General features: G+C 45.3%; 1 protein-coding gene across 2 annotated transcripts in view; it reads right to left on the bottom strand.

Moving 5' to 3' along the window:
* AGAP1 (ArfGAP with GTPase domain, ankyrin repeat and PH domain 1) overlaps positions 1-24415 on the bottom strand; it is a 694274-nt gene extending 669859 nt beyond the window's left edge. The window contains exon 1 of one of the 2 annotated variants that reach the window (XM_072640680.1): positions 24049-24415. In XM_072640680.1, coding sequence (XP_072496781.1) covers positions 24049-24211 — 163 coding nt within the window. In that variant the 5' untranslated portion in view covers positions 24212-24415. The remainder of the gene's footprint in view (positions 1-24048) is intronic. The other variant, XM_072640679.1, reaches the window with a different exon arrangement.
* Positions 24416-25516: the final 1101 nt, after the last annotated feature.

Here is a 25516-nt window from a genome sequence, read left to right on the forward strand (position 1 = left end):
CCATATTTTTGGTCCACTAAGTGCTAACCCAGTGACCTTTCCTCTAGCATACATGCCTCAGAATAAGCAATGCCTTGGAAACCTAGGTTACAGGAAGCTGTACATGGATAATTTGGGTGCAGAGAAGTGAACAAGACAGGGTTGCTCATGAATTTACAGCTACTTGGTTAATCCCAGCAGCTGGGCCATTTGGGGCTTGCTGCTATTTGCAGGGAGTGGGGGGTGGGGTGGGGAGTGTCATTTCGAATCTGGGACATTTATCTTATCAGAACACTATCATCATCATAAGGAGAAAGACCTAACAGACTATCTGCAGTCAGTTCTTGAATGCTGGGTCCGTTTCTGCTAGAACATGACTATCAAAGAGGCAAAGATGGCAGCTTTGCTGCTTTTAGGAGACACCATAACCAAGTGGATATAAGTGCTAAGAAAAAGACTGAGGCCCAGCCCCAAGAACTTGAGATGTGTGTCCAAGAAGGAGAAAGCAAGAAAGCATTGCACTCACTACTGTGGACTCTGCCAATGAAACTCTCCCATTTCCTCAACTTTACACCTTATTTAAAAAGTTATCCCACAGATGAAAATGGCATTTCAGGGAAAACACAAAGTTCCAAGACCTGGGTTCAAATCCCAGGCTTTGTATTTACAAACTGCATAACTTAAGTCAAGTCATTTCATCTCATAGAATCAGAGATTTAAAGCTTCAATTCCCTGAAGTCGCCTGGTCCAATCTTCTCATTTTACAGATAAATCAGCTAAGAAACAGAGAAGTTAAGTGAACAATCCAAGGTCTCCTCGGGGCGGGGTTCAGAATCAAGTCTAGAACTTGACGTCAGATGTGCTACTGCTAAAACTATCCAGCTTTCTACCATGCCACACAGGCAGCCTTCTTGGACCTCAGTCAACTCTTCTATAAATCGGCAACATCATACTTGGACAACCTACCTTGTATATTCATTTGGGCGTTAGCATTATAGAAATGGAATAATAGCTGACATTCAATCTGTGCATCAAGGTTTGCAAAGCACTCCACAAATATTCTCTCAACTGCTCCTCACAATAACCCAGGGAGACTCCTTGAAGATTCGACAAGAATTATTATTCCCATTTTACAGATTATGGGGTCCTAGACCTAGATCAAGAAGACAACTTAGAGACCATCTAGATTCTAGTCCAAACTTCTCATTTTTACAAATGAGGAAACTGAGGCTCAGAGAGGTAAAATGACCTAATACCGCAGGATCACAGATTTTATAATAATAACACCTACTTCCCAGAGTAGTAGTGAAGAAAAAAATGGGAAAATATCTATAAAGTGTCTTGCAAATTATATAAAAAGGTAACAATTATTATAGTTATTATTCTGAGGGAGAGGGACCTCAGAGGCCACCTCTTCTGACTTTGTCATTTTTACAGATGAGGAAACTGAGGTCCAGACAACTTAAGTAATTTAACATCAGAGGTTAATTGATTCAGAGCTGGAAGGGACCTCAGAGGCCCCTAGCCTTGCCCCTTGACTTTATAGATGAGACAATGGAGGGCCATTGAGATAAAGTGTTTTGCCAAAGACGGTACAGTTCCTGTTAGAGAAATTGTTCAGAAAGGCAGTTATGTTCATCATCACAGAGACTAAATGTTTGACACTTGGATTTGAACTCCAGACCCAACACTCTATCAGAGACTGCACAGAGTAAGTCAAAATAACAGTGGCCTGGCTTGAGCTTGTGAACCTTCGCTAGCTATTACAAAAGAAGAGTGCTTAGGTCTGCTTGTATAGGTGCAGAGACCTCAACCACCCGCTTTGTCTCCCTGGCTTAGACTCAGTCTTTGGAGATGGACCAGTAACGCATGCTCACTTTCTAATATAACCTTTCAACAACCAGCTGAAGGTTCCTTCCACTTTGCACCAAACCCAATGACAGAATCCTCATCAAAATAAACTCATCTTTCAACTGAAACATTTCAATCATTTCAGGAGCAGCTACTGGAAATAAACAACTTCCAGGAAAGGAGTGAGAGGTTCAAGACAGGCCCTGCTCTTGCTAGTTTTATAATCTAATTGGACAAGGTGAAGATAACCAAGACATAGGGGCAAATAAGAGACAGTCAAGGCATCTGCAAAGCACTTTGAGGAGAGAGAGACCACCATCACCTTCATGGAAAAGGTGGCTTCTGAGTGTGCTCTTGAAGCATTTATTTAGTATCTTCTGTGTACAAGGCCTGGGCTAGCAGGGCAGATTCAAAGTTAAAAATACAAATTACCACCCTTCCCTCCTCCCCCAGAAGTTTATATTCTGTCAGGGGGAAAATATGTAAATAGCTAAGTCAATACAAAATACTTTACAATTAAACACCAAGAAATTTCAGCAGAAGGCATTAGTAGCAGAGATGTTTAGAAAAAAAGGTGACCAATGAAGGGAAGGACTTCCCAGGGCTATAGAGCCAGGATCCTGCTCTAGGAAGAAGAGATAAGAGTGTGGGCAAAGGTCCAGGAGAAAAGGGAAGGAAGGATAAAAACAGGAAGTGGAGAGTTCTACTAACTTTACTACACCTAGAGTATATGCATGAGAAAAATATAACATAAAATGAGTCCATCAGAATAAGATATAAAGGGTTTTGTATTAGAAATATATCTTTTATTCAGACAGCAATAGGGAGCTACAGAATGTTTCTGAGTAAAGTAGTGACAATGTCATAGCAGTGCCTTACGAAAACAACTTACCCAGTAGTGTGCAAGGTAGGTGGGAGAAGAGGTAGTCAGCAGGCAGAAAGACTACTTAAATCAGTCTAGGTGAGGGAAGAGAAAGGATCTTGAACAAAAGTGGTCATGGTGTGAATGAGGTGGAAGGTCCAGATGAGAGAAGAGTAGTGGGTGTGGGAACAACAGGACATGAACATTTAAGAAGCTGGGGATTGGTTTTGTGTCTCCTGAATGCCCTGAAAAGCCCTCCTCTGTCCTAGCACAAACACCATTGTCTTAACCCTAGAATGCCTCACTGTCAAAATACTAGCGTCTTGGACAGGATCAATCCGCGATAAATAGACAAAGTAGCAGTAATCCCTTTGGAAAAGATTGTTCATCTATTACAAAGACTTCCATAAATGGTTACACACTCTGCAGTGCTACATTGTATTTACCAACAAAAGGCTCCAGAGAGATAGAGTCACAGACTCACAAATTCGCTACGTCAATAGAAGCTTTGGAAATAAACCTAGCAAGCAGTCCCGTTCATGATGATTCAAGATTACTTTTAAAATAGAGAGAAGCAAAAAAGTAATTTAAAAAAAATTGATACCTATCAATCCAGTGGAATCAGTGGGTGAATGAGCACATGATTTACTCTGACAGTCTTTGCTCACATTAGCCCCAAACCTAGAATTAATTTCAACGCAGTAAATATTTGGTGCCTGCACTATGACAGGTACTGTGCAAGGTATTAGGGGTACAAAAAGCAATGATTCTTACCCTCAAGGAGCCTAGACACATTCAATCAACAAGCATTTATTAAGCAACTACTGTGTGCCAAACACTGTGTTAGATACTGGGAATGCAGAGATGAAAATGCAAGTCCACTCCCTCAAGGGACTTTCTAGTCCTCCCAATCTCATAAACATCTATGAAGCACCTACTATGTGCTAGGTACTGTGCTAAGTGCTAGGGATACTTAAAATAAAAAGGAAAGAAAAGCCTTGGCCTCAAAACGTTTATAATCTAAAGGAAGACACAGCACACCAAAAAAGGCAGGAAAAGCTGAGAATGAAGAAAAAAAATAAAACTATTAGACCATGTAGAAGGGACGATATTTGGAAGGGAGGTTTTTAAAACCATCTCAAATTTGAGGAATACAATTTTTCACCCTGGATAGGCCACTTAACCTCAGTTTGCTGATCTGTTAAGAGTGGATAATAACACACCTGGGGCCTCCCTCACGAGGTTGTTGTAACAATTTAGTGAGATAATGCAGACCAAGGGCAATGTGTAAAATTAAAATCACAAAGTAGGTGGCAGCTTTCATTTTCATTCTTATTAGCCTGGCCTGCCCGGTGATTTCATAGGTGTAGGGAACACCCAGTGAGGACACACTTTCTGCTAAGGTGGTTATAACTATTGTGCAATTCTGACTTCTAGAGGTGCCCAGACATCGAGAGTGTAAGTAACCTGCATAGTGTCACACTGCCAGAATATGCAAAGGTAGCACTGGGGGTGCTGGTGGCTATTAATAAATAAAGCTTGGAGGAAGGGAAATGATTTGCCCAAGGTCACACAGATACTAAGCAGCAAAGCTCAGCTGGAAACTCAAGTCAGCTGACTCCAAGGACCACAGGTTTGTTCCACTCTCCAGACAGCTGCCTTAGTTAAGTAAAATACAGGTTGAAGGTCAGATAAACCAGTTAGAATCATTACAAAGGATATGCGAAAGGCTTTCACATCTGTATTTGCAACAAGTAAGCACCCAGAGGGCAGGGACTGCCCCATTTTTTTTTGTCTACCTGTTCTGGTAGCAGGCACACGACAGGAACAAAAGATCAACTAGGTCTAATTAGGTTTAAACAAATGGCTAACTAAATCTAAATGGGTTTCAAAAAGTGAAATTCACTAAGTTGAAGATAGAGAGGGGGAAATACATGTTGCTCTAAAATTAGATTCAACAAAAAACTCCTTTGGACCCGGAACAAAAAGTCAACCAGACATTCTAGTGATAATTACGAAAAGGAGGAATTCTGAGGTAGACTAGAGCATCGAGAAAATGTATGCTTTTGTTAGAGGCTTTTGCTTTTAAACATCTGGAATGACAAGGCCTTGATGTTAGACTCCAAGGCCTGGTGAGGAGGAGCCTGATATGGACAAGAAACAGAAGACTGCTCCCCAGTCTGCCTACGCCATAGGCTGGTCATGAGCTGTGGAGTCTGGGGAACTCAGGGGAGCTTGATTCTTAGAGCATGGTGGTGTCTCTGCTCTGATTTACACCATGTCTATGGGATCGAGGCTTACTTGTGGTTCTGCCCAATCCAAAAAAAAGTCACAGAAAATTCAATCCATTTGGCCCACAGTGGTGGGATAGTATGTCAAGTCTCAGATCAATGATTTTTTAAAAATCAAATATTTCTACATTGGCATAAAGTGGGCAAGAATTTTCATCCATCTCAACCTCAAAATTTCCCCAGAATTCAGGAGTCAGAGGAGACTTCAAGTTGAGTCTGCAAGTGTCCAGTGGCTAACAGCTGGCTTGATGTATGGAGTGGGTTGTCACTGTAAAAGAACCCTCACAACTGGCACTAATGGAATGTTATGGTTTGTAAAGGTCTTTATGGTCATCCTTTCATTTGAGCCTCCCAAACCTCTAGGGAAGTAAGTATTGTTACAGGGATTATTATATCCATTTTACAGATAAAGAAATAGAGGCTCAGAGAGACCAGCAAGTATTAGGGATAGTGCAATACCCCCCTCCACCTCCCTGTCCTAGAGTCCACTGAAGTAATTGTTCTGCAAATATTGAAGGTATACCTGTTACTAATTGCTGGCATACCACTTGAACCTGAAACTGGGCTTCTCTGGATTTCAAATACATCCAGTGGTGATATATGCTCTAGAAGAGCATAAACTCCTTAAGCACAGGGAGTGTCTCACTTTTTTCACTCTGTGTGACACAGAGTAGATGCTTAACAAAAGTTACAGACTTTTTGGTATGCATGTGGTAGAAGCATACATTGAGAGTTCTAACTCTTTCATTTTATGGAGGAGAAAACAGAAGTGGAGGAGGGGACAGTAAATGACTTGGCCAAGATCACACAGGTAGTAAGTATCAGGCAGGATTTGAACTCAGACCCTCTGGACTCTAAATCCAATACTTTTCCCCTGCCTCATGCCCTGTATGTGTCTACATGTTGTTTCCTCTGATAGAATGTAAATTTCTTGAAAGCAAGAATAGATTCATTCTTGCCTATGTATCCTCAGTACACCTAATATAAAATCTAGTGCTTTAAAAAGTATGTTGATTAATTCCTTGATTTCAGTGGTGTTGGGTTAATCCCATTTCCCAATCCTTGGAACAACTGGTGATCTTATTCAAGCTCTACTCTTAAGCTGGAGATTTACTATTACCAGGGACAAAAACTTATGAAGTTATTGTCATTGAAAATCTCTCCCCTTTGTGGAAAAATTGGAATATTAATATACTGTTGGTAGAGCTGTGAATTAGTCCAACCAATCAGGCGAACAATCTGACACTATGGCCAAAGGGCAGTATAATCAGGCATACCCTTTGAGCCAGCAATACCACAACTAGGTCTCTGTCCCAAAGAGATCACAGAAAAAGGAATGGGATCTATATGTACGAAAAATATTTATAGCAAAGATTTGGAAATTAAGGGGATAACCATCAATGAGGAAATGGCTGAACAAGTTTTGGGTTATGCTTGTGATGGAAGAAATTGTGCTATAAGAAATAAAGAGCAGGATGGTTTCTGAAAAACCTGAAAGACTTCTATCAACAGATGCTAAGTGAACTAAGCAGAATCAGGAGAATACTGTATATATGGTAACAATGCAGCAACATTGTAACAATGATCGGCTGTGAAACACTTAGCTACTTTGATCCAGACAATGATCCAAGATAATTCCAAAGGACCCATGATTTTAAAAAAAATGATATCCACCACCAGAAAGAGAACTGATGAATTCAGTGCAGATTGAAGTATACACACACATATAACACATATACATATATACACATATATGTACATGTATACATATATGTATGTATGTTTATTTTTCTTAGGGTTTTTTATTCTGTGTTTTCTTTTGTACATAGCTAAAATGGAAACATGTTTCGTATGACTTCACATGTACAATCAATATGAAATTGCTTGCACTCGATGAAGGAGGAGGGGCAGGAAAGGAGAGGTGAATTTCGGACTCAAAATTTTTTTTAAATTAATGTTAAGCTTTTTTTTACACATAATGGAGGAATATTTAATGAAATAAATAAATATGTGTAGGATTGGGGCGGGGGAGAGAATCCATTCCTTTACAGCCAACTTGGGGATCCACTTCTCCCAGTTTAGCCAGGCTTGACCTCAGACCTCACAGGTCATCTCTAGGTCTCTACTGGGAGCTTTTCCCACTTGGTAGGCACTGACAGAACTGAGGCTTCACTCACAAAATCTCTTGGGACCTTAGGATCATATCCATATCACAGTGCAACATCAGAGGAAGACTTCTGCCTAAGAAAAATTCACACATCACCGAATAAAAAGCACAACTTTTTCATTTATTTTAAAGGAAGTTATAAGAAAAGAGGGTAGCACCCATCCATGATGCTGACAAGAAAAAGGAGTGGTGAGTCAGAAGGTGTGACTCTAATTTGGAAAATTAGCCTGACTGCTAATCCACATTTCCTAAGAACAACCTGGCCTTGTGATTCCTGAGCAAACATACTCCTTTGTAGTAAGCAAGAGTAAGGTAAATAATAGCCCCATGATGCTTCCATTCTCTTGGAGTCAGTGCTCAGCTGTTAGCTCTCCCCCTCCCTTTCCCACTGGAGTCCTGGGGAAAATAAAGCACGTCTGCCCCAGGGGGCTACAGTCAACTGAGGGTGAGGCTGGTAACTGGGAGACACTAAAGAAGCCAGGATCCTTGGGCAAGGAGATGAGGCAATCCAGGTGGAAGAAAGCTCTGGAAATTTAAGCTCTTACCTTACACCTAGTTCAAATGAGAAACTGATGAACTGGCTGAGTATGTTGAAAGAAGGAGGGAGAAGGACAGAGGCAGGGAGGGAGAGGAGGGAGAAAGATCAAAAAAGAGATCCAGAGAGAAAAGGGGGAGAGAAAATGGAGGGGGAAAGAAGATGGAGGAGGGGAGAAAATGGAGAGGATGAGAGAAAAAAGGGAGAGAGGGAATAGAGAGGGAAAGAGAAGAAGGAAGAAGGGAAGAGAGATGCAGCGCCCCCCCCCGCCCATGTCCCCTGCACTACCCCCCCACACACAAAGCTATCATCAGGGAACAGAAGGCCTTGGGAAGGGGGAGGTGAGAGGCTCTGGGGATTTCTCTGTCTGTCTTTGCACTGATGACCGCTCATGCGAGGATTTTCGATTTTGTTTCCTCCCTCTTTTAATTCAATCTTCCCCTATGATATGGGAGCCAAGTCCCTCCAGTGATGGCAGGAGGGCACTGCCTGCATTGTTCCAAGTTCCCTACTAGCACACCCAGGTCCTCTGGGATACAAGGACCAAGAGAAACCAGGTGGAAACATTCTAGTTGAATGTGGGAACGGCTCGATGGTTGGAGATTCCATCCTGCCACAAGATGTGTCTTTGCCTACTTAAGTTAAAATGTGTATGGGGAGGAGGAGGAGGGGAGGAGGGAAGTGCCTGGAGATGCTTACTGGCAGCTGCAAGTTCTGCTATCTGTGACCTCAACTCTTTACAGTCAGAGCAGTCCTGGCTTCCCAGGCCTTGTAATACCCAAAGCCCAGAAAGCAGGGGCCAGAGTCTGGCTAATCTATTTAGCAAAGAGGGCTGAGACCAGGCCTGGATGAATTATCGATGTCTCTCCAAAACAAAGGAAATGGCAGTAATTTATAGCTCCTTTATCCCTTTGCCCCTCCTGTCACCTCACCCTCCACTCCCCACCTCCTTAGCAAATTCAATATCCTGGAAAGGAGAATGGCAGGATAGAAAATAAACATGATCTATATCCTTTCTTGGGAATAAATGGTGCTACTTAAAGGAATTTGAGCAGTGGGATTGGGTGCTGGAAGGGTTTGAGCCTTTTGTTTCTTTAAAAAATTGATTGACATTTTTCTTGTTTTAATCATGGCCATTTTTCAATCATGCCCCACCCCTTTGTAACAAATAAGTGCATTTAAATAAAATAAAATACTACATTGGTCACATCTGCAAATGTATGTATGCCTCGCTGTGCACCAACAGTTCACCACCTGCTTTCCAAGAAACAAAAGGTAAGCTTCTTCATCAATTGGAGGGGTTATTTCTACTATGTCTCTGGGATGGTTTGAAAACCTTATTCTCAAACTCAAATGATAGAAGATTCAGGGAGACAAATTGAGGCTCGATGTCTAGAAAAACTTCCTAATCCTGAGCACTCTTGCCAAGTGGAGTGTTCTGCCTCAGGCAGTGGTGGCAGCTCCCTCCTCAGTGAAGGTCTTAGAGCACCACCTGTCAGACATGTCAGACGTGAAGGGGATTCTTCTGGGAGCAGGGATTATACTATATAATCTCTGAAGTCTCTTCTCATTTTTAAATCTTATGACTCTTTTTTGAAAATAGAACAGAGAATGCAGGTCAAATCCCTGCCTCATATCCTGTCTATGTGACCTTAGGCAAGTCATCATCTTGGACTGTAAGTTGGCAGAAGGGCTTTCCTCTTGGGAATTCCCTATATTAGTGAAACCAAAGGTCTACTTCCAATCCCTATTATAGTAGGTTAGCCTATAGATCTGCAACTGGAAAGGAAATCCCCCATACTGGGAGGTCCTAAAACTCAGGCATTCTCCAAATGTTTGAGGAATCCTTTGGGTGAAAAGAACAGTTATAGATGTGCATTAATATTAGCAGTTTCCTCACTGTGGCCTCCCATTCTGATGAAATTCCGGGTCTGATCCAAAAGAGAAAGTGAGCCGAGCTAGTCCCAGCCACATGTATAATTCATGGACACTTGGAAGGACTGGAGGAGAATGGAGACCCCAGCACATCCCCGCCCATCATAGGCTCTTCTCCCCTTTGTCCTTTTCCCAGTCCTTCCAGAGCCTGCACTCAATGTGTTGTTGGCATGGCATGATCGTAGCCAGACTCCTTATTGTTTCCTACCTATAAAATGCTACCCCAGGCTTCACACCTTTGCCTAGGTTGTCCCCATTTGTCAGGAATGTGCTCCCTCCTCACCCCAACGATGCAGCTATGGTCAGAAAACTGGAAATGGGGAAGGAATTTCCATCTGTCTCTGCACTGATGAATGCTCATGTAAAGGTACTGTTTTGTTTTGGTGTTTGTCTCTTTTGGCAAGGAATGGGCATTTAAGCAAGGGGGAAGAACGTGTCGATTCTTGCTGTTAAGGAAGTAAGAACAGGTAGGTCAATTACCCCAAGCTCCTCAGTTTGGGGAGTATCTGAAAGGAACCTCTCCTTTCCTGTACCTGCAGCTGACCTTGGCTCCTAGTTCCTGGTGCATGGGGAAGACCTTCTGAACGTTGGCTGGTGATATCTAGCTCACAGAGGCCTGGAATTACAATTCATAATACTGCAGCTAACTCTAAACCTGCCTCAGCCTTTCAATCTAAAGCCAATTCCCACCCTCTGAGCTCCTGGGCTACGCAAGGTCAAAGGATAGGTAGGGTACCACCATGTCCTGGAGCAGTGAGCTACGAAATGGGCACAATGCATTACACAAAGCTACAATTTCCAGGAAGGGGGCAAAAAAGAGCTCTGGGACTTCAGAGAAAGGGGGCAAACTCTCCTTGGTTGGGGACGCCAGAGGGAGGTATTGGGGCTAGGCCAGGAAAGGTGGAGAGGATTTCTGCAAGGTGGAAATGTGGCTGTGTGATAGGGAACCAATGTGAACAAGGGCACAGAGGGATAACACACCAATCAACAAACAGCTATTAAGCACCTACTATGTGCTAAGTACTAAGGATACAAAGAGAGAAGTGAAGCAGCCCCTCTCCTCAAAGATATTACATCCTACTAAGATACAACATAGTCACAGAGAAACAAGTAAGAACATATACAAAACATACATCTTTATCAGTGATTTGAATGAAGGCATTGATAGCATGTTCATCGAAAGTATTAATAACACAATTTAGGAGGAAGAGGATACACACATTCAGTTGTATCAAACTCAAATAGAAACAGATTCCTGAGGGCAGCAGGTTGACTTAGAAAACCACAAATTACATTATCTATGTTGTATTGTATTTTAATTTCTTTTGTTCAACTTTTCTCAATTACGTTTTAATCTGGGTGGGCAGGATGCCACTCTCAGGCAGTGAGTCTGACACCTCTGTACTAAATGAAAGCAATCGAGATCCAGAAAAGGCCTTGACAGGATAGAACATCGAGCCAAATCTACTAGGATGAGACTTCATGTGGATAAATATAAAGTCTTATGTGGCTCAAGAAATCAGTGGGACAACATACAAGATGAAAGCAAAATGACAAGATAGTTCATCAAAAAAACAATTTGTATGTTTTAGTGGCCTCAAGCTCAGCGTGTCACCAGTGTGATATTAGCAGCCAAGAACATGAATTCAATATCAAACTGAATTAAGAGAAGCTCAGTGTTCAGGACTGGGGGGGCAGGGTTGATGGTCCCAGTTGTTTGTCCCTCTCAGAGCACATCTGGAGTGCTGTGCTCACTGCTGCTTTAAGAAGGACATCGATAAGCTGGACAAAGTCCATGGGAGGGTAGCCAGGAGGATGAGGGACCATGAGTCCCTGTCAGTAGAAGCAGCTGAAGGAATGAGGGAACGTGTAGCTTGGAGAAAACAAAGACTCTGGGCAGAAGCTTTGGGGCTGTGTCCAGGGATGCAAAGGACTCTCCCATGAAAGAGAGATGAGACTTTAACTATTTACCCCAGATGGCAGAACCAGGTGCAAAGGGCTACATGTCCATCCATGTAAAGAAACCCTCGCCAATGATTAAAAGTAACCAAAGGTGAGGAATGTGATGAAAGCGGGGAAATATGGAAAGATCTACAGGACCCGGAGCAGAGTGAAGTGAGCTGAGCCAAGAACACAAAGTGTCCAATGACCACCACGGAAACAGAAGGAACTATGATGGGGACAAAAGGAAAATGCTTCCAATTTGAAGCTACAAAATGATAAACATGACTTGGAGCAGATATGAGGAGACATGCCCTCCCATGCCTCCCCCAGGGGTCATACATATGTGCACACATTTTTAGACCTTTTTTTTCTTATTCTTTTTGTCTTTAAAAATCCTATTTGTTGTGTAGGATGACTTTTTGGGAAGGAGGAGATACAGGGGAAGTTGTGATGACATAAGAAAAAAATCCAGGAAGTGAATGGATAAGACAGAGTAAGCAAGCAGGATAGCAAGACTGAGAACCAGGGTGCCTACAAAGAAGATGGCACCCTAGATAGAAGAGCAAAGATAATGTCCAAAGACCTGCAATACAAACCACTGTCAGTCCATGTCACTTGTCCTTTGAAACATATTCTGTCCCATTGGAAATAAAAGCGAGGTGGCAGGGGACTTTTGCTCATCAGTTGCCTGGTACCTGGCAACTACTCCATCCACATGGTGGTGGAAGTGGGGAGAAGGGAGTGGGAATGGTGGGGGGGATGAACTGGAATATTTGCCTACTGTACCTGCTGGGGGTGACAGAGTATTCCCCACAAATAGTCATGGAAGGCCATGATTGAGGGGGTCAGAGAGGAGGAGTGCTGAGCCCAAAGAGTTGATGGGAAACAAGCTAGCACACAGCCCATCTTGCTACCCTACCAATGGTTGATAAATCATCCCATGGGCTCATGTCCCAGCTCCCACCATGGAAACCACTGCTCTAGAAAGTCAGCATGTTTCCCCAGAGGGCAGGACCTGGAGTCAGAGGACCTACATTCAAATTCTGAATCTGCTACTTAATATCTGTTTTGACTTTGGGCAAGTCACTTGGTCTGAGTGCATTCATTCATTCACTCATTCATTCATTCATTCATTCTGGGCTTCAGATTCCTCAGCTGCAAAATTAGACTGTTGGCCTAGATCAGTGTGGTCAAACTCAAATAGAAATGGGGCCATACATAAAGATTCCTGCTGGCAGCCCACAGACTTAGAAAACTACTTTTTGACATTATGTTATATTAAAAGACAGCTAGGTGGTGCAGTGGATAGAGAACCAGCCCTTGAGTCAAGACACCTCCTCTTCCTGGGTTTAAATCTGGCCCCAGACACTCACTAGCTGTGTGACCCTGGGCAAGTTACTTAACCTATTTGTCTCAGTTTCCTCATCTGTGAAATGAGCTAGAGAAGGAAATGACAAAAAGATCTTTGCCAAGAAAACCCCCAAAGAGGTCATGAAGCTGGGCATGAGTGAAAAATGGCTAAAGTTGTATTGGATTTGTACATTTTGATACCTCTGGTCCAGAGGACCTCCTAGGTCCCTTCTAACTCTGGATCTGTGATCCTCATATTCCTTAATCAAAAATAAGTTCACCCCTAATAAATGAATGAACAATCTCATTCATACAAGAAGTTATACATATATGAAGACACCTAAACAAAAGCCCATGCCCACATATTCATCTCTTTACTGTAGTCATTAGAAAAAAAACAAACCAAAAACAATATACCAGATCAGAGCAGAATCTCCTCTTCCCCAAAGCTCAGCTTCTCCTGGTTGACTTTCTCCTTAGACAGCGTAGGCACTTAATAATTAGAACTAGGTTTGAAGTCAGAAGACTTGGGTTCAGATTCTGTCTGTGATGCTTAGACTTATGTGGCCTACGCAACCAAAGCCTCCTCCTCTGTCCAATGGTGGGGGGGGAGGGGGAGAAGAGGGGGACATAGACTAGATAGTCTCTGAAATCCCTTCCAAGCTCTGAATTTGTGATGGACCTGGACCCCTGGGCTCCCATCAAATTCTAAATCTGTATATAAGTCTATGAGCCTAGAAATTACAAATTAATTAGTAATCTCTTTCTGGGGAAAGAGTTTCCACAGTGGGAATCCCAACATATATAAAATCATAGGTCCAGATACCAACCCCACAAACACCAAAAGAGAGGAGAGCAGTGAAATATACATAGCACCTTAGCACACAGTAGGTGCTTGCAGTCTGTAAAATGAATGGAGATGACCATAACACAAGATACCAACTGCTAATGTGAGAAGTCACAGGTTAATTCTGAATAGAAAGGGAGGGGAAAAATGGGGAGGATGGAGAAAGGACGGGAGGGAAGGAGAGATGGAGAGAGGGGAAGAGAGAGAGAGAGAGAGAGAGAGAGAGAGAGAGAGAGAGAGAGAGAGAGAGAGAGAGAGAGAGAGAGAGAGGAGATTCTCTCTCTCTCACACACACACACACACACACACACACACATCCCATGAAGTCTAACATTTTCAAGGCCACACTAGAAGTCACTTGTGAGCGTGCTTGAGAATGTAAGCAGAATTCTTCTCCCAAAACAATGAGATTAAAATGTTTCCCATCCTTTTTTTTGCTGTTGTTTTGGTTTATTGAAACTACTGACCGCCACAGTAATTACAAACAGCCTGTCAGGGCCACTTCAATAGAGCCAGGGCTGTCTGAATAAACAAGCTGGCCAAATGAAGGCAGGGGGCTGCAGGAAGGGGCGGACTCTGCCCAGTTCCCACACCCGTTGGTTTGCTCCCCTGTTTGTGAAGGATGGTGAGAGATGATTGGGGTTGCCCTGGAATGAACAACACTGGGTGCTATCAGCTCCCTATCCCAAGCCTTGTTCCATCCCCTCAGCCCTATTTTTAGTGGGCGCAGCATGGAAAAAGCTGGGGCCCCTGTATGCAAACAGTTTGCTTTGGGGGTTATTCAGTGCTTCCATTAACAATTGATTGTGACAGGGTGTGGGTATTTGTAGCTTCTGGCTCCAGTCCTCCATCTCCAGAGCACTACACAGATGCCAACATCTGGAGCTGGTGAAGAAGCCTGGGAGCAGGGAGCTCTAGCCTGGAGACCCCAGTTCCATAGCTAACCCCGCTCTGTCAAGGATTCATCAGTCATCACAGGCTGCAAAAGTCACTTAACCCCTAGAAGCCTCCAGATCCTCAAATGTAAAGGGTCAGAGTTAAACATTAAAGCATCTCAAGTCTCATCCAGTTCTAAATCTATGATGGAATGATAATCACTTCTCTGGCTGGGCCTCAGTTTCCTCATCTGAAAGACTTTGCTTCCATGGTCTCCAAGATCTCTTCCAGCTCTACAGCTCTGATTCTATGATCCTAAAACAAGATTATTTCCAAGACCACCTACAAATCCAAGCCTGTGAGCCTATGATATTCATGTTTCAGACTGGAATGAAGCAAATATGCCCTTTTCAATTCACTGCCAATTCCAGAAGCATTGATTGAGCACCTATTCTGCACTCTACTCTGACTTCAAACCTCCCTGGCTTCCATTAAGTCCCAAATAAAGTTGGCCTTCCTTCAGGAAGCCTTCCCTAAACCTTCTTTATTTCATTGCTTTCCCTCTGTGAATTATTTCCTATTTATTCTGTATATAGCTTGATTTGTGTATGTATGTTTGCATGTTGTTCCCCCCTCCCATTAGATTGTAATCTTCTTGAGGACAGGGACTTTCCTTTGCCTCTTTTTGTATCCTCAGTGCTCAGTACAGGGTCAGGCACATAGTAGGCACTTAATAAATGAATAGGTGCTGTATATACAAAGAAATAAACCATAGCAGTCCCTACAATCAAAGAGCATACATTCTACACAAAACAAAACCAATTCTTGATAATTTTAGATCATAACATTTGAGAATTGGGTGGGGCCTCTGTAGCTATCTAGTCCAAGCATGACATGAGAGGAGAATTCATTATAACACACCCAGTAAGTGGTCATTCTGCCTCTGCTTGAAGACCTCCAAGAAGGGGCAAAGCATTTCTTCCATCACTTTAAGGAAGTCCATTTCTCTTTGGGACAGCTCTAATTCTTGGGAAGTTTTTGTGGACAGTCTAAATTGGCCTCTCTAACTCCTCTCCCCCACCCCACTGTTCTGAGACCAAGCAGAGTAAGTCCATTCCTTTTTTCAGTTCCTTCAACTGATGCTATGTCATGGACTTCAGGCCCTCTGAACATTATGACTATCATCTGTCAATGTCCTCCTTACACCATGTCACCCAGACTTAGACCGGTGTTTTGAGCAGTTCTGAGTGAACTGGTGTAGGAGGACACTTGCACTGATCCGTCATAATGTCTCCGCAGGTGAAGTCCATGAATAGCATTAAGGCTGGAGGGGGGCTGCAGGAGAATGAGGAGTGATGAGGGAAAGTTGCAGAGAGGCAAATTTAGAGTTCAGATCAGGAAAAAAGTTACTAACAATTTGAGTTCTCTGAGAATGGAATGGGTTGCTGGCTGTTCTTCAAGTATAATTTGGACTAGATGCCTACCGAGGTCTTTTCCAGCTCAGAAATTCTGTAATTGTGGACATTTGTATTTTATTGGGAAGTCACTAGGGAGCCATGGAAGACTGTTGAGCAGGAGAGTAACAGAATGAGAGCAGACCATTAGAAAATTGACTTGAGTTGTGTTAAGTAGTAGGAAACAGAAGCTCCCATTGCCCAATAGAGATCATGTTTTAGAAACAACTGAGAGTCATCTGTTTTGTCAAGCCTGATCATTTCACCTGGGGTTCCTAAGAATGGAGAAAGGGAAAATAAGTGAGTAGGTAGTGAAAACAAGTCAGAGCAAGTTCCACAAAAGCCAAATGTGGGATGTGTACCGCAAAGCAGGGAAAACTCTTATTGGGTTTTTAGCTTTACATAAAAAGCACTGGAAAATCTGCTTTGGAACCATAACTAAGACAATATCAGTCTCAATTTGGAGAGAGCTCTGCAAGGCTGCTCTGGCTGCAGTGGCTTGTTTCCCCATTCTGAGTCATTTCCTCTCTTCTCCTTGAATCTCTTCAAGTTTTTGAGGTACCTGGAGCCCTTCTCTGGTTAGCACAGCACTTTCCATATGTTATCTCACTGGATCCTCACAACAGTTTTAAGAGGGTAGGTGTTCCAATTATCATGCCCATTTTACAGATGAGGAGACTGAGGTTGAGAGGTTAAGTGAAGTGTGTAAGATCATGACAGAAGGGCATTTTGAGGTCATTGCATTCAACCTTATTTTACAGATGAGGAGATTGAGTCTGAGAGGTTAAACCGTTTATCTATGGTTATGCAGCTAGCATCAGGAGGGAGATCTTAGACCCCTCTTCTTTCTGACTTCCAAACCCAGCATGTTATCCACCACATCATACTGTTCCTCAATGGTGGACATGGCTCCAGACAGATACAAGATAATCTCAAAACCATTCCAACACTTCTAAAACCACTGCAAGAAATAGAAAGTCTGAACTCTCCAGGATGGGAAGTATCCTGTGAATGCTGGTCACCCACTCAAGGCAGATTCCCTGTAACAGTGAGACTCAGTGGGCTCCTGAGGCTTTCTGCTTGGATGATGACAAAGGGCTGAGCTATCTCAACAAAGCAATGCCTTCCATTTGGGGGCAGCTCAATTGGTTAAAAAGTCCCCCCTTCCTCAAAGATATATGTCCAACGTTTCTGGCATTCTGCCAATCTTATCCCAGACTGCACCTTGCAACCCAAGGCAATCTAGCCACACCCGTGTATTCAACAGCCATCAGGAAGGTCTTTATCCTTTAAGGGAAAAAATCATCATATAATTTTAGATTTGGAACTATAAGGGACCTGAGAGGTCAACTCGTCCAGTGCTGTCAATTTTACAGCTGAGGAAATGGAGGCGAGGTCTAAAGAGGTCACTGCCTAGGGAAAGAAGGGAAGAATTAGAGAAGGTAGGATTTGAACCCAGATCCTCCAACTTTAATTCCAGTCCCTTTTCCAGTGTTCTGTGTGTCTCCTCCATCAGTACTGCAGCCTGACTTCTGTTCTGACTCAGTTCACATCCCACCTTCTACTACTGCTCATTCTGGTCACCAGTATCTTCCCTCTGGGATCATGTTCCACTGACACAGGACTTACACATCTATTTGCATGTTATCTCCTCCACTAGGGAGGGAGCCATAGAGACTCCTTGAGGTCAAGGACCATGTTCTTGTCTTTCTCTGTATCCCCAATGCTTAGCATAGTCTCTAGCTCTGTAAGGTGCTTAGTAAAGGCTTGTTGAGGGATTGATTGATTTATTTCAGATGTACACTCAACATAATATTTCTTTCACACCCAAACTCAGCCACCAAACCCAAGAGGTTGGAGGTAAATGTGATGCCCATGCTGTTCAGTGGTGAATATCAACTTTTCAGCCCTCCCAGAAGGGACCATTGCGAGAATTCACCTTAAGGCAATGGTGCAGGGGAGCTAAGCTTTTGAAGTCTGGTCAGAGGCCATTGAGTTAGACCCCCTCCAAGTATGGAGGAGGCAATGGAGGCGTGCAGAAGAGATGACGAAGATCACTCAAAAGGCAGAGACCAAATCGCAACCCAGGTTATTGGAGCTCACCCTCTCAATGCAAACAGTTAAGATGGTGATTTCCTGCCCAAATGAAGTGGGAATGACAGCCAGGAAAACTAACTGGAGGGGTGGGATAGCACATGGAGAGAATGCTGGACATGGGGAGGGCAGCTCTTCCACATGAAACCTGTGTCCTTGGGCAAATGATGAAATCCTTCTGACCCTCAATTTCCTCATCTATAAATGAGCGATTTCTAAAATGGCTTCTCATGCACCCTCTGCCTGTAAATTGGGGACCCTGTGAATTACTTTTCATCAGAGGAGGGACAGGAAATGTTTTCTACCCCCAAAGTAACCACACACACAAATGCACATCATATACATACATACATATATAATACCCACATATATAGATGTATGTTCATATATATACTCATGTGCATATATATCCACATGTATATACATATATAACATATGTATAATGAATAGTAAAAAATTTCTCAAAAGCCAAGACACTCATAGATCCACTTTCATTTCTGCATATTAATTTTTCTGAGTAACTTCATTACATCAAATTAAAAGAGTTCTCATTCTGAGTTTACTTCAACCTCCCACTTTGAAATCTGCAATACATCCTGGTAACAGACAGGGTAGGTCAGTCTTACTCTCAAGAAAGAAACCAAGATCTGCCCCATCCATGTTCCCATTTAGCCCTTGACACAGTAGGTGCTTAGCAGATGCTTACTGGTAAACTGAAAAGTCAAATCCCTATGTCATCAGGCCGGGAAGATAATATTTTTGTCACTAGTCATAGGAACAATATTCCATTAAAACGTAACAACAACTTTTACCATAGACGCTGGCACGTCAAATGCTCATAATATTAAGATGACATGAAACCTTCACATAGAAAGAGAGAGAACTCTTGTGGCCGAAGTCACAAAGTCATGGGCCAGGCTGAAGCCTAAGTCACTCCTTCGTCTGTCCGTTCCCAGAGAGGCCCTGCTGTTTTCAGGGAGCTGCTCCCCACTACCCATACTTGGTCTGATGCAACAAGCAGTCATTTACTTTATCTACTTTTATAAGAGTCCACAGAACTTCCCAGCTCAGTGACTAAGAGCAGGATAGTGACTTGGGCAAGCCCTGCTCCTACCTGACTCCATCGTGAAAAGCTGAGAATAAGATGGAGAACAAACAGAATTCAAAATTTGGGATTTTCTTGTTCCACATAGACAGCCGGCCAGCCAGCTGGAAACACCGACTTTTTCTCCAAGCCCTGGTTCTTAGTCTACTCCCAAACCAAATCAGTTAAAAGACTATCTATTCAACATAACTGTTCATATCTTAGGCAAGTCAACAAGCATTTATTAAACTCCCACCATGTGCTATAAAAAAACTGCATTAGAAAAAAATGGCTAGTTTTATCTTTGCCATAATACACTTCTTGAAAAAGCTGTCTATCCCAGATGCCTCTGTTTCTTCCTCAGCCTCACCCCCTTCGACCCCTTGCATGCAGGCTCCCGCCCCCATCATTCTTCTGAATCTGCTCCCTCCAAGGTCACCATTGACCTAATTGCTATCTAAACCCAGTTGTTTCCTCTAAGTTTGTCCATATCTTCCAAATCTCTGCAATTTCAACGGTGTTGGCCCCTCCCCATACTACTAGATACCTTCTCCCATGGCTTAGAAGATTTCAGGCCTTTCTAATTCTCCTTCCAAGGCCTCTTTGTCTCCTCACCCTCTCCTTAAAGGGACTATTCTCATGGCATCGTAGATCTAGAGTTGGAAGGGGCCTCAGAAGCATGCTAGGACAATCCTTTCATTTTACAGAAGAGGAAACTGAGCCCCAAAGTGTTGAAGCGACTTGTCCAAGTTCACATTGGCAGGAAGTGACAGGACTAAATTTGGAACCTCCTTCACCATCTCCTATCTCTTTCCAGTCCAGCATCCTCAGCGATCTCCACGGCTTCCATCATCAACTCAGTGCAAACAACTCCCAAACTGAAACCCCCAGCCTTGCCTTTAGGACCAACCACTGAATGTCCCAGTCATACCTCAAACTCAATATGTCAAAATTTCTTGTTCCTCCCTAAATGCCATCACTCACATCTGTCCCCTCCTTTCAACCCATCCACCACAGCCTTAGCCCAACCCCCAACCACCTCCAGTCTAGAGCAGGGCTTCTTAAACTGGGGGTCACAACCTTGGCAACAAGACAAGGGTTCTGAATGGGCAACGACCAAAAATTAATTAAAAATCCAATTTGTAACGAATCCGAGGGCTTCCTGGCAGCACTTGCATGCATGACATGAGCACCTTCCCTGCAGCCTGGCTTCTGAACATAGAGCATGCACACTTTGTACTGCACATGCCCTCAGGCCATACAAAGGGACCTAGAGTGGAAAAAGTTTAAGAAGTCCTGGTCTAAACTATTACAATCACCTCCTAATTGACCTTCTTTCTTCCACCTTCTCTCCTCTCCAATACACCCTCCACACAGCTGCCAAAGTGATATGCCTAGAATGTAGATCAGATCAGGTCATTCCTCTGTTCAAACTAAACTGCAACAGCTCCTTATTACCTGTAGGCTCAAATATAATCCTAAACTTAGGTCCTCTGACTCAGTATCCTTTCTACTCCTGTCCATTGCTTTGAACATAGTAGGGAGAAAATAAGCCTGAGTCCAAAGCACAGTGAAAGATTCTGGGGGCCTAGGTTTAAATGCTGCCTCTGCTACTGACTACCTATGTGACCAAAAGCAAACTATTTCCCCTTTCAGCACCTTCATTCCTCACTTCTAAAATGAAAGGAGTGGGCCAGATGATTGCCAGGATGCTTTCTGACTTTAGATCTGAGATCACTTAGGTAGCTCTAGGTTCAAATCCTGTTCCTCACACTTACTGGCTATGTGACCCTGAGTAAGTCACTGTTAATTCTCAGTTTCCTTGGCAACTCTCAAAGGCTGGATAGAAGTTGCAGAGCAGATGCTGATCTCCATTGGTAGAAGTCTCCTCCCACCTCACCCCTTACCAATGAAATCACAAACACTGAAAAAAAAATTAATGACATAGCTTCATAGCTAAGACTTAATGTAGCAAAGGGAAAATGGGTCAGAGTATTTTTTTTAAGCTCCTTGACACCCCCCACCCCTTACACACACACACACACACACACACACACACACACACACACACACACACACAATGATTAAATACTTTTCCTTATGCTGAGCAGACAAACTGCTCATATTTGTTTCCTGAAATAAAAGATTGCTGTCACCTCCACCCCCTACTCTCCTCTGGTTCACAAGAAGCTGGGTCCCTGACTCAGAAGCCAACAGCCCTTCCACAGTGAGAAGGCACTCTTAGATATGTTTGCTTATCACCAAGCAACAGCTTTCTAAGCATTTCATCAGCCATCCTGGGTCTTCATGGAGACAGCCAGATGGAAAGAGGAAAATCAAAATTTAAGAAGTATACACTTGCCCACACAACCCACCTCCCCAGTTAGGAAAACCGGGAGCTCTGACTGAACATTCTCCCGAGATCACAAATTGATGGGAGATCAATATTCTTGAAAGTCTCTGCTAACTAAAAGTCTGTCTGCAGGAACAAACTGATGCTGGCATCTCCCAGGAACTGAGAAGAATCTGATATTAACAAGTCCACGTTAGGTCAGTTTCCTGTGGGCAAGTCAATGCTGTGCTATGGAAAGTGACACTCTAACCCTTGAGGAGAAAATAATAATAACAGCACATGAGGTGGGAAGAAAAACCTCTCAAACTAACTTTTAAAACAAAACCAGTTTTTAAGGTATGGAATGAGGACACTCCAACAGGAAGACTATTCTCCCCTCTCATCTGATAGAAGGTGCAAAGGAGAGAAAATGTGTCTATAAGTCCAGAAGACTGGTAATATCCCTGATGTCCCAAACAGCTAAGACTCTAACTGGATACCCCAGGGTTATCTCTGGAAAACCTGGGAGTTCCAGGGACCCCTGGAAAACAGAGTGGGCTTTATCAAAATACTAGCACATGCATCCATGATGCCAGTGTCTTGCTTAAGTTCCTAAAATGCTGACTAAAAAATGCAACAGTCCATCCATCTTTGCAGGGCAAACGAACCAATATTGCAGAGACAAAGCAAAATTCCTTGGAGAATTCTTGGACCCTCCAGTGCCAACAGTGGAATCTACCTCCCTATCTCTGGCCCAAAGTATCCCCATGGAGCCAGAAAGGCTGGTAAGCCAAAGCCATGAGCAGTGAGCCATCCAATCCCCAAAACATTTTCTATATGGCTTTAAGATGCAGTTATTAGTTTTCAAAAGGCTCAGACTTCTCTTAGGCTTCTGATATTGTGCTGGACTAGGGCTTCTGTCAAAAAAAGAGTTCATACTCCCAGAGCACATGCTGTTAAATCAAGTGCAGGTGTTCAGAAGGGGCAGAAAACATTGCTGTCTGATCAGTGGGGATGAACCCAAGAGCTGAGCAGTGAGGTCAGCTCAGCCCAGCTCTGTGAGAGGATGATCAAGCTGACAGTCTTCTCCTAAAGCAATTGAATAGGAAGTGGGAAGGCAGATAAATCCTCAATGATTTAATCCAAGTGGGAAAACCAGGCACAGCCAGGCAAGGCTTTTACCTGGGAGGTTTCATCTCCACTTGGGGCTTTAGTTTGGGAAAGTGTTGTCTCCAGGTGAGCAGGAAACTCTCATAGTCAAGTGTTTTGGAAACTGGAGAGGGGCAAGGATGGAGATGTTTGTAGCCTGCAAATGTTCTGAGCCAATGATGCCCAAACATCCTGGCAAGTGTGTTGGCCCACCACATGGGACAATTCACTCTACCAGGAGTAGCAGTAACCCTGAGGAGGCCAACCTGGAGAGCTGCTCTGGTGATAGTTTTCTGAGAAGGGAACACTCAGTGAGAGGTCAGGCAGGCTCCAGTCCCATTCACTGTCTTGAGTGAGTCTTCCCAGAACAAAGATTCAGACAATCAAATCTGGCACCACACCAAATCCGGCCCAACACAAGAGAGGTTGAACTGCTGTCCTAACCTTAGATGCCCCTGAAATGAACACATTCTTGATTTGGTCCACTCCGCTGATCCAAAAGCCGGCTTAGCATTGCTTCAAGCAAAATGGGGGGGGGCTTAGGATTTATAGTAGTACCCCTGGCAAGTCAAAGCAACTGTCATTTCCATAAAGAGCTAAAGAAGACTTATTTTCATAAACACAGAGGACAAAGACAGTCATTTCCATAAACACCCAGGTCAAAGATACTCCTTTCCAAAACACCCAGGTCACAGAAACTAATTTCCATACCCCACCCCCCATCATGGATTCCAGGGGATGCACAGCACACATGGTGCAATCTCTGAAATACAAAGAGAAGGGGCTTTTACACTGCAGGAGGACCCCTAAATGTCCATTGAATACAACTTTTTGGAAGTGGAGAAACTATAGACACTATTCAACGAAGTCTCCGAATTGTTCTTTTCTGACAGGCTCTCAGCTCGCCGAACACTTTTCTCTCCCTCTTCTTTCTATAAAAGAGATCGCTGCCTACCCGCAGTCTGGCCATCCATCCATCTAACCTCTATCCCATCCACCCATCCCGCACTCTCTGACTTGGGTTTTCCCTGGGTCATGCCCAGAAAGAATACGAGCCCTGATTTCTGGGATCCAGAGGAAAGAAAAAATACATTTTACGTGCCTCGAAATGCATCCTTTCTGGAAGTGTCTCCTCATGAGCAACTAAGCAACTGGGACCAGGAATGCCACCACCCTGCCTGGGGGAGCCTGGGCTGTCCCACAACACGCACCGGCGGCCTGGCGCATTTCAGGACCCCCAGTCCTAGACCGCTCTCCCCCACCCCCCGACTGGGGCTGGGCTATGCCAGCTGGCTTACCCTCGATGGCTATGACATGCTCCCGGATCTGGCTCTGCAGTACGGGCTCCTCCACGCGCTCCAGCAGCTCATAGATGGAGTAGATGTTGGGGTGCACGGACTCGAAGCGCTGGATCTCGGCCCGGATGGCAGCCGAGTTGGCCAGCTGCTGCTGGTAGTTCATGGTGCAGTAGCGCCGGGCCCCGCGGTCCCGCCGGCCGACAGTCAGCCCGTCCGTCCGCCCGCACGCCGTGCCCTCCTCCTCGTTCTCCTCCTTCGGCGGCCCAGGTGGGCTGCGGAGCGCGGGGGGCTCGGTCAGCGGGCGCTCGGGGGGCACCGAACCGCCATGCAGCGACGGAGACAGGCCAGGGCCAGGGGCAGCAGCAGCTCTCGCTCCCTCCAAGGCTTGGAGACCCCCGCGATGTCCACGGCTCAGCCTCCGCCTCCCGCTCTCCTCCCCGCTGGGTCGGCGCTGGCGGGAGCGTCGTCCTCCTCGACTCCCGCGGCTGCTGCTCGCTCCTCACCCCGCTGGCTCGGGCTCCCGCGTAGCTGCCGCTGCCCCGGCCCCGGCCCCGGCCGCCCGCGTGGCCGCCTGCCCCGGCAGCCTAGGCGCTTGGCCGCCGCGGCGCAGCCATGGAGCGGCCGCGGGACGCGCGGCGCGGGGCCGGCTCCGGGAGCCGGCTCCCCCCGCGCGGGGCTCCGGGCGCCTCGGCCGGACGGAGGAGGGGATGGAGGAGGAGACCACGCGATCCGGGCTGCTCCGGCCGCCGGGGCCACTCGGAGAGGCTGAGCCCCGGCGGTGGCGGTGGCGGTGGCGGCGCCTGCTCTGGCCCAGCCCCGGCCGGCAGCCCCCGGGCCCCGCGGCCGCCGCTGCCGCTGCAGTCCTCTCTCTCCTGCCGCCGGTGCTCCTGCTCCGGGCTCCCGCCGGGGCTCCGGGCCCACGTCCCCCAGCCGTCCTCCCGCTCGGGCTCGGGCTCCGGCTCGGGCTCCGGCTCCTGCCCCAGCAACACCAGAAGCCTCCTCCGCCTCCTCCGCCTCCTCCTCCGCCTCCCCCTCCGCCGCCGCCGCCGCAGCCGCCGCCGCGATGCCCCCGCCCCCGAGCCCGGGCCCCTCCCCCTCCGGGCCCCTCCCCCTCCTCCTGGGCCCAGGCCGGATCCTGGGAATTCGGGACGAGACTCCACCCCGCTCCTTCCTCTGCGCTTCTTGGGACTTGTAGTTCTGGGCACGTCTTCCTGCCCAGGGACCCGCCAGTCCGTCCTCCTGCCCTCCGCCCACTCCTCCCAGGCCCGCCAGCGAGCCCGCGGCGCGGGGCCCCCTGGGAATATCCCCGGGGCCAAGATGTTGAGGGCTAAGGGCATCCCATGTGGCCGCGGGACGTCCTCCCCTCTTTGGTTCGCCGTGTCCTGCAGCTTCTCTGAACCGAGCTGCCCCCCAGCTTTTCGGGCAGGGGGCAAGGAGAAAGGGGGGGCGGTTTGGGTCGAGGAAGACT

Source organism: Notamacropus eugenii, chromosome 2 (assembly GCF_028372415.1).
Source record: "Notamacropus eugenii isolate mMacEug1 chromosome 2, mMacEug1.pri_v2, whole genome shotgun sequence".
Classification (NCBI taxonomy): Eukaryota; Metazoa; Chordata; class Mammalia; order Diprotodontia; family Macropodidae; genus Notamacropus; species Notamacropus eugenii.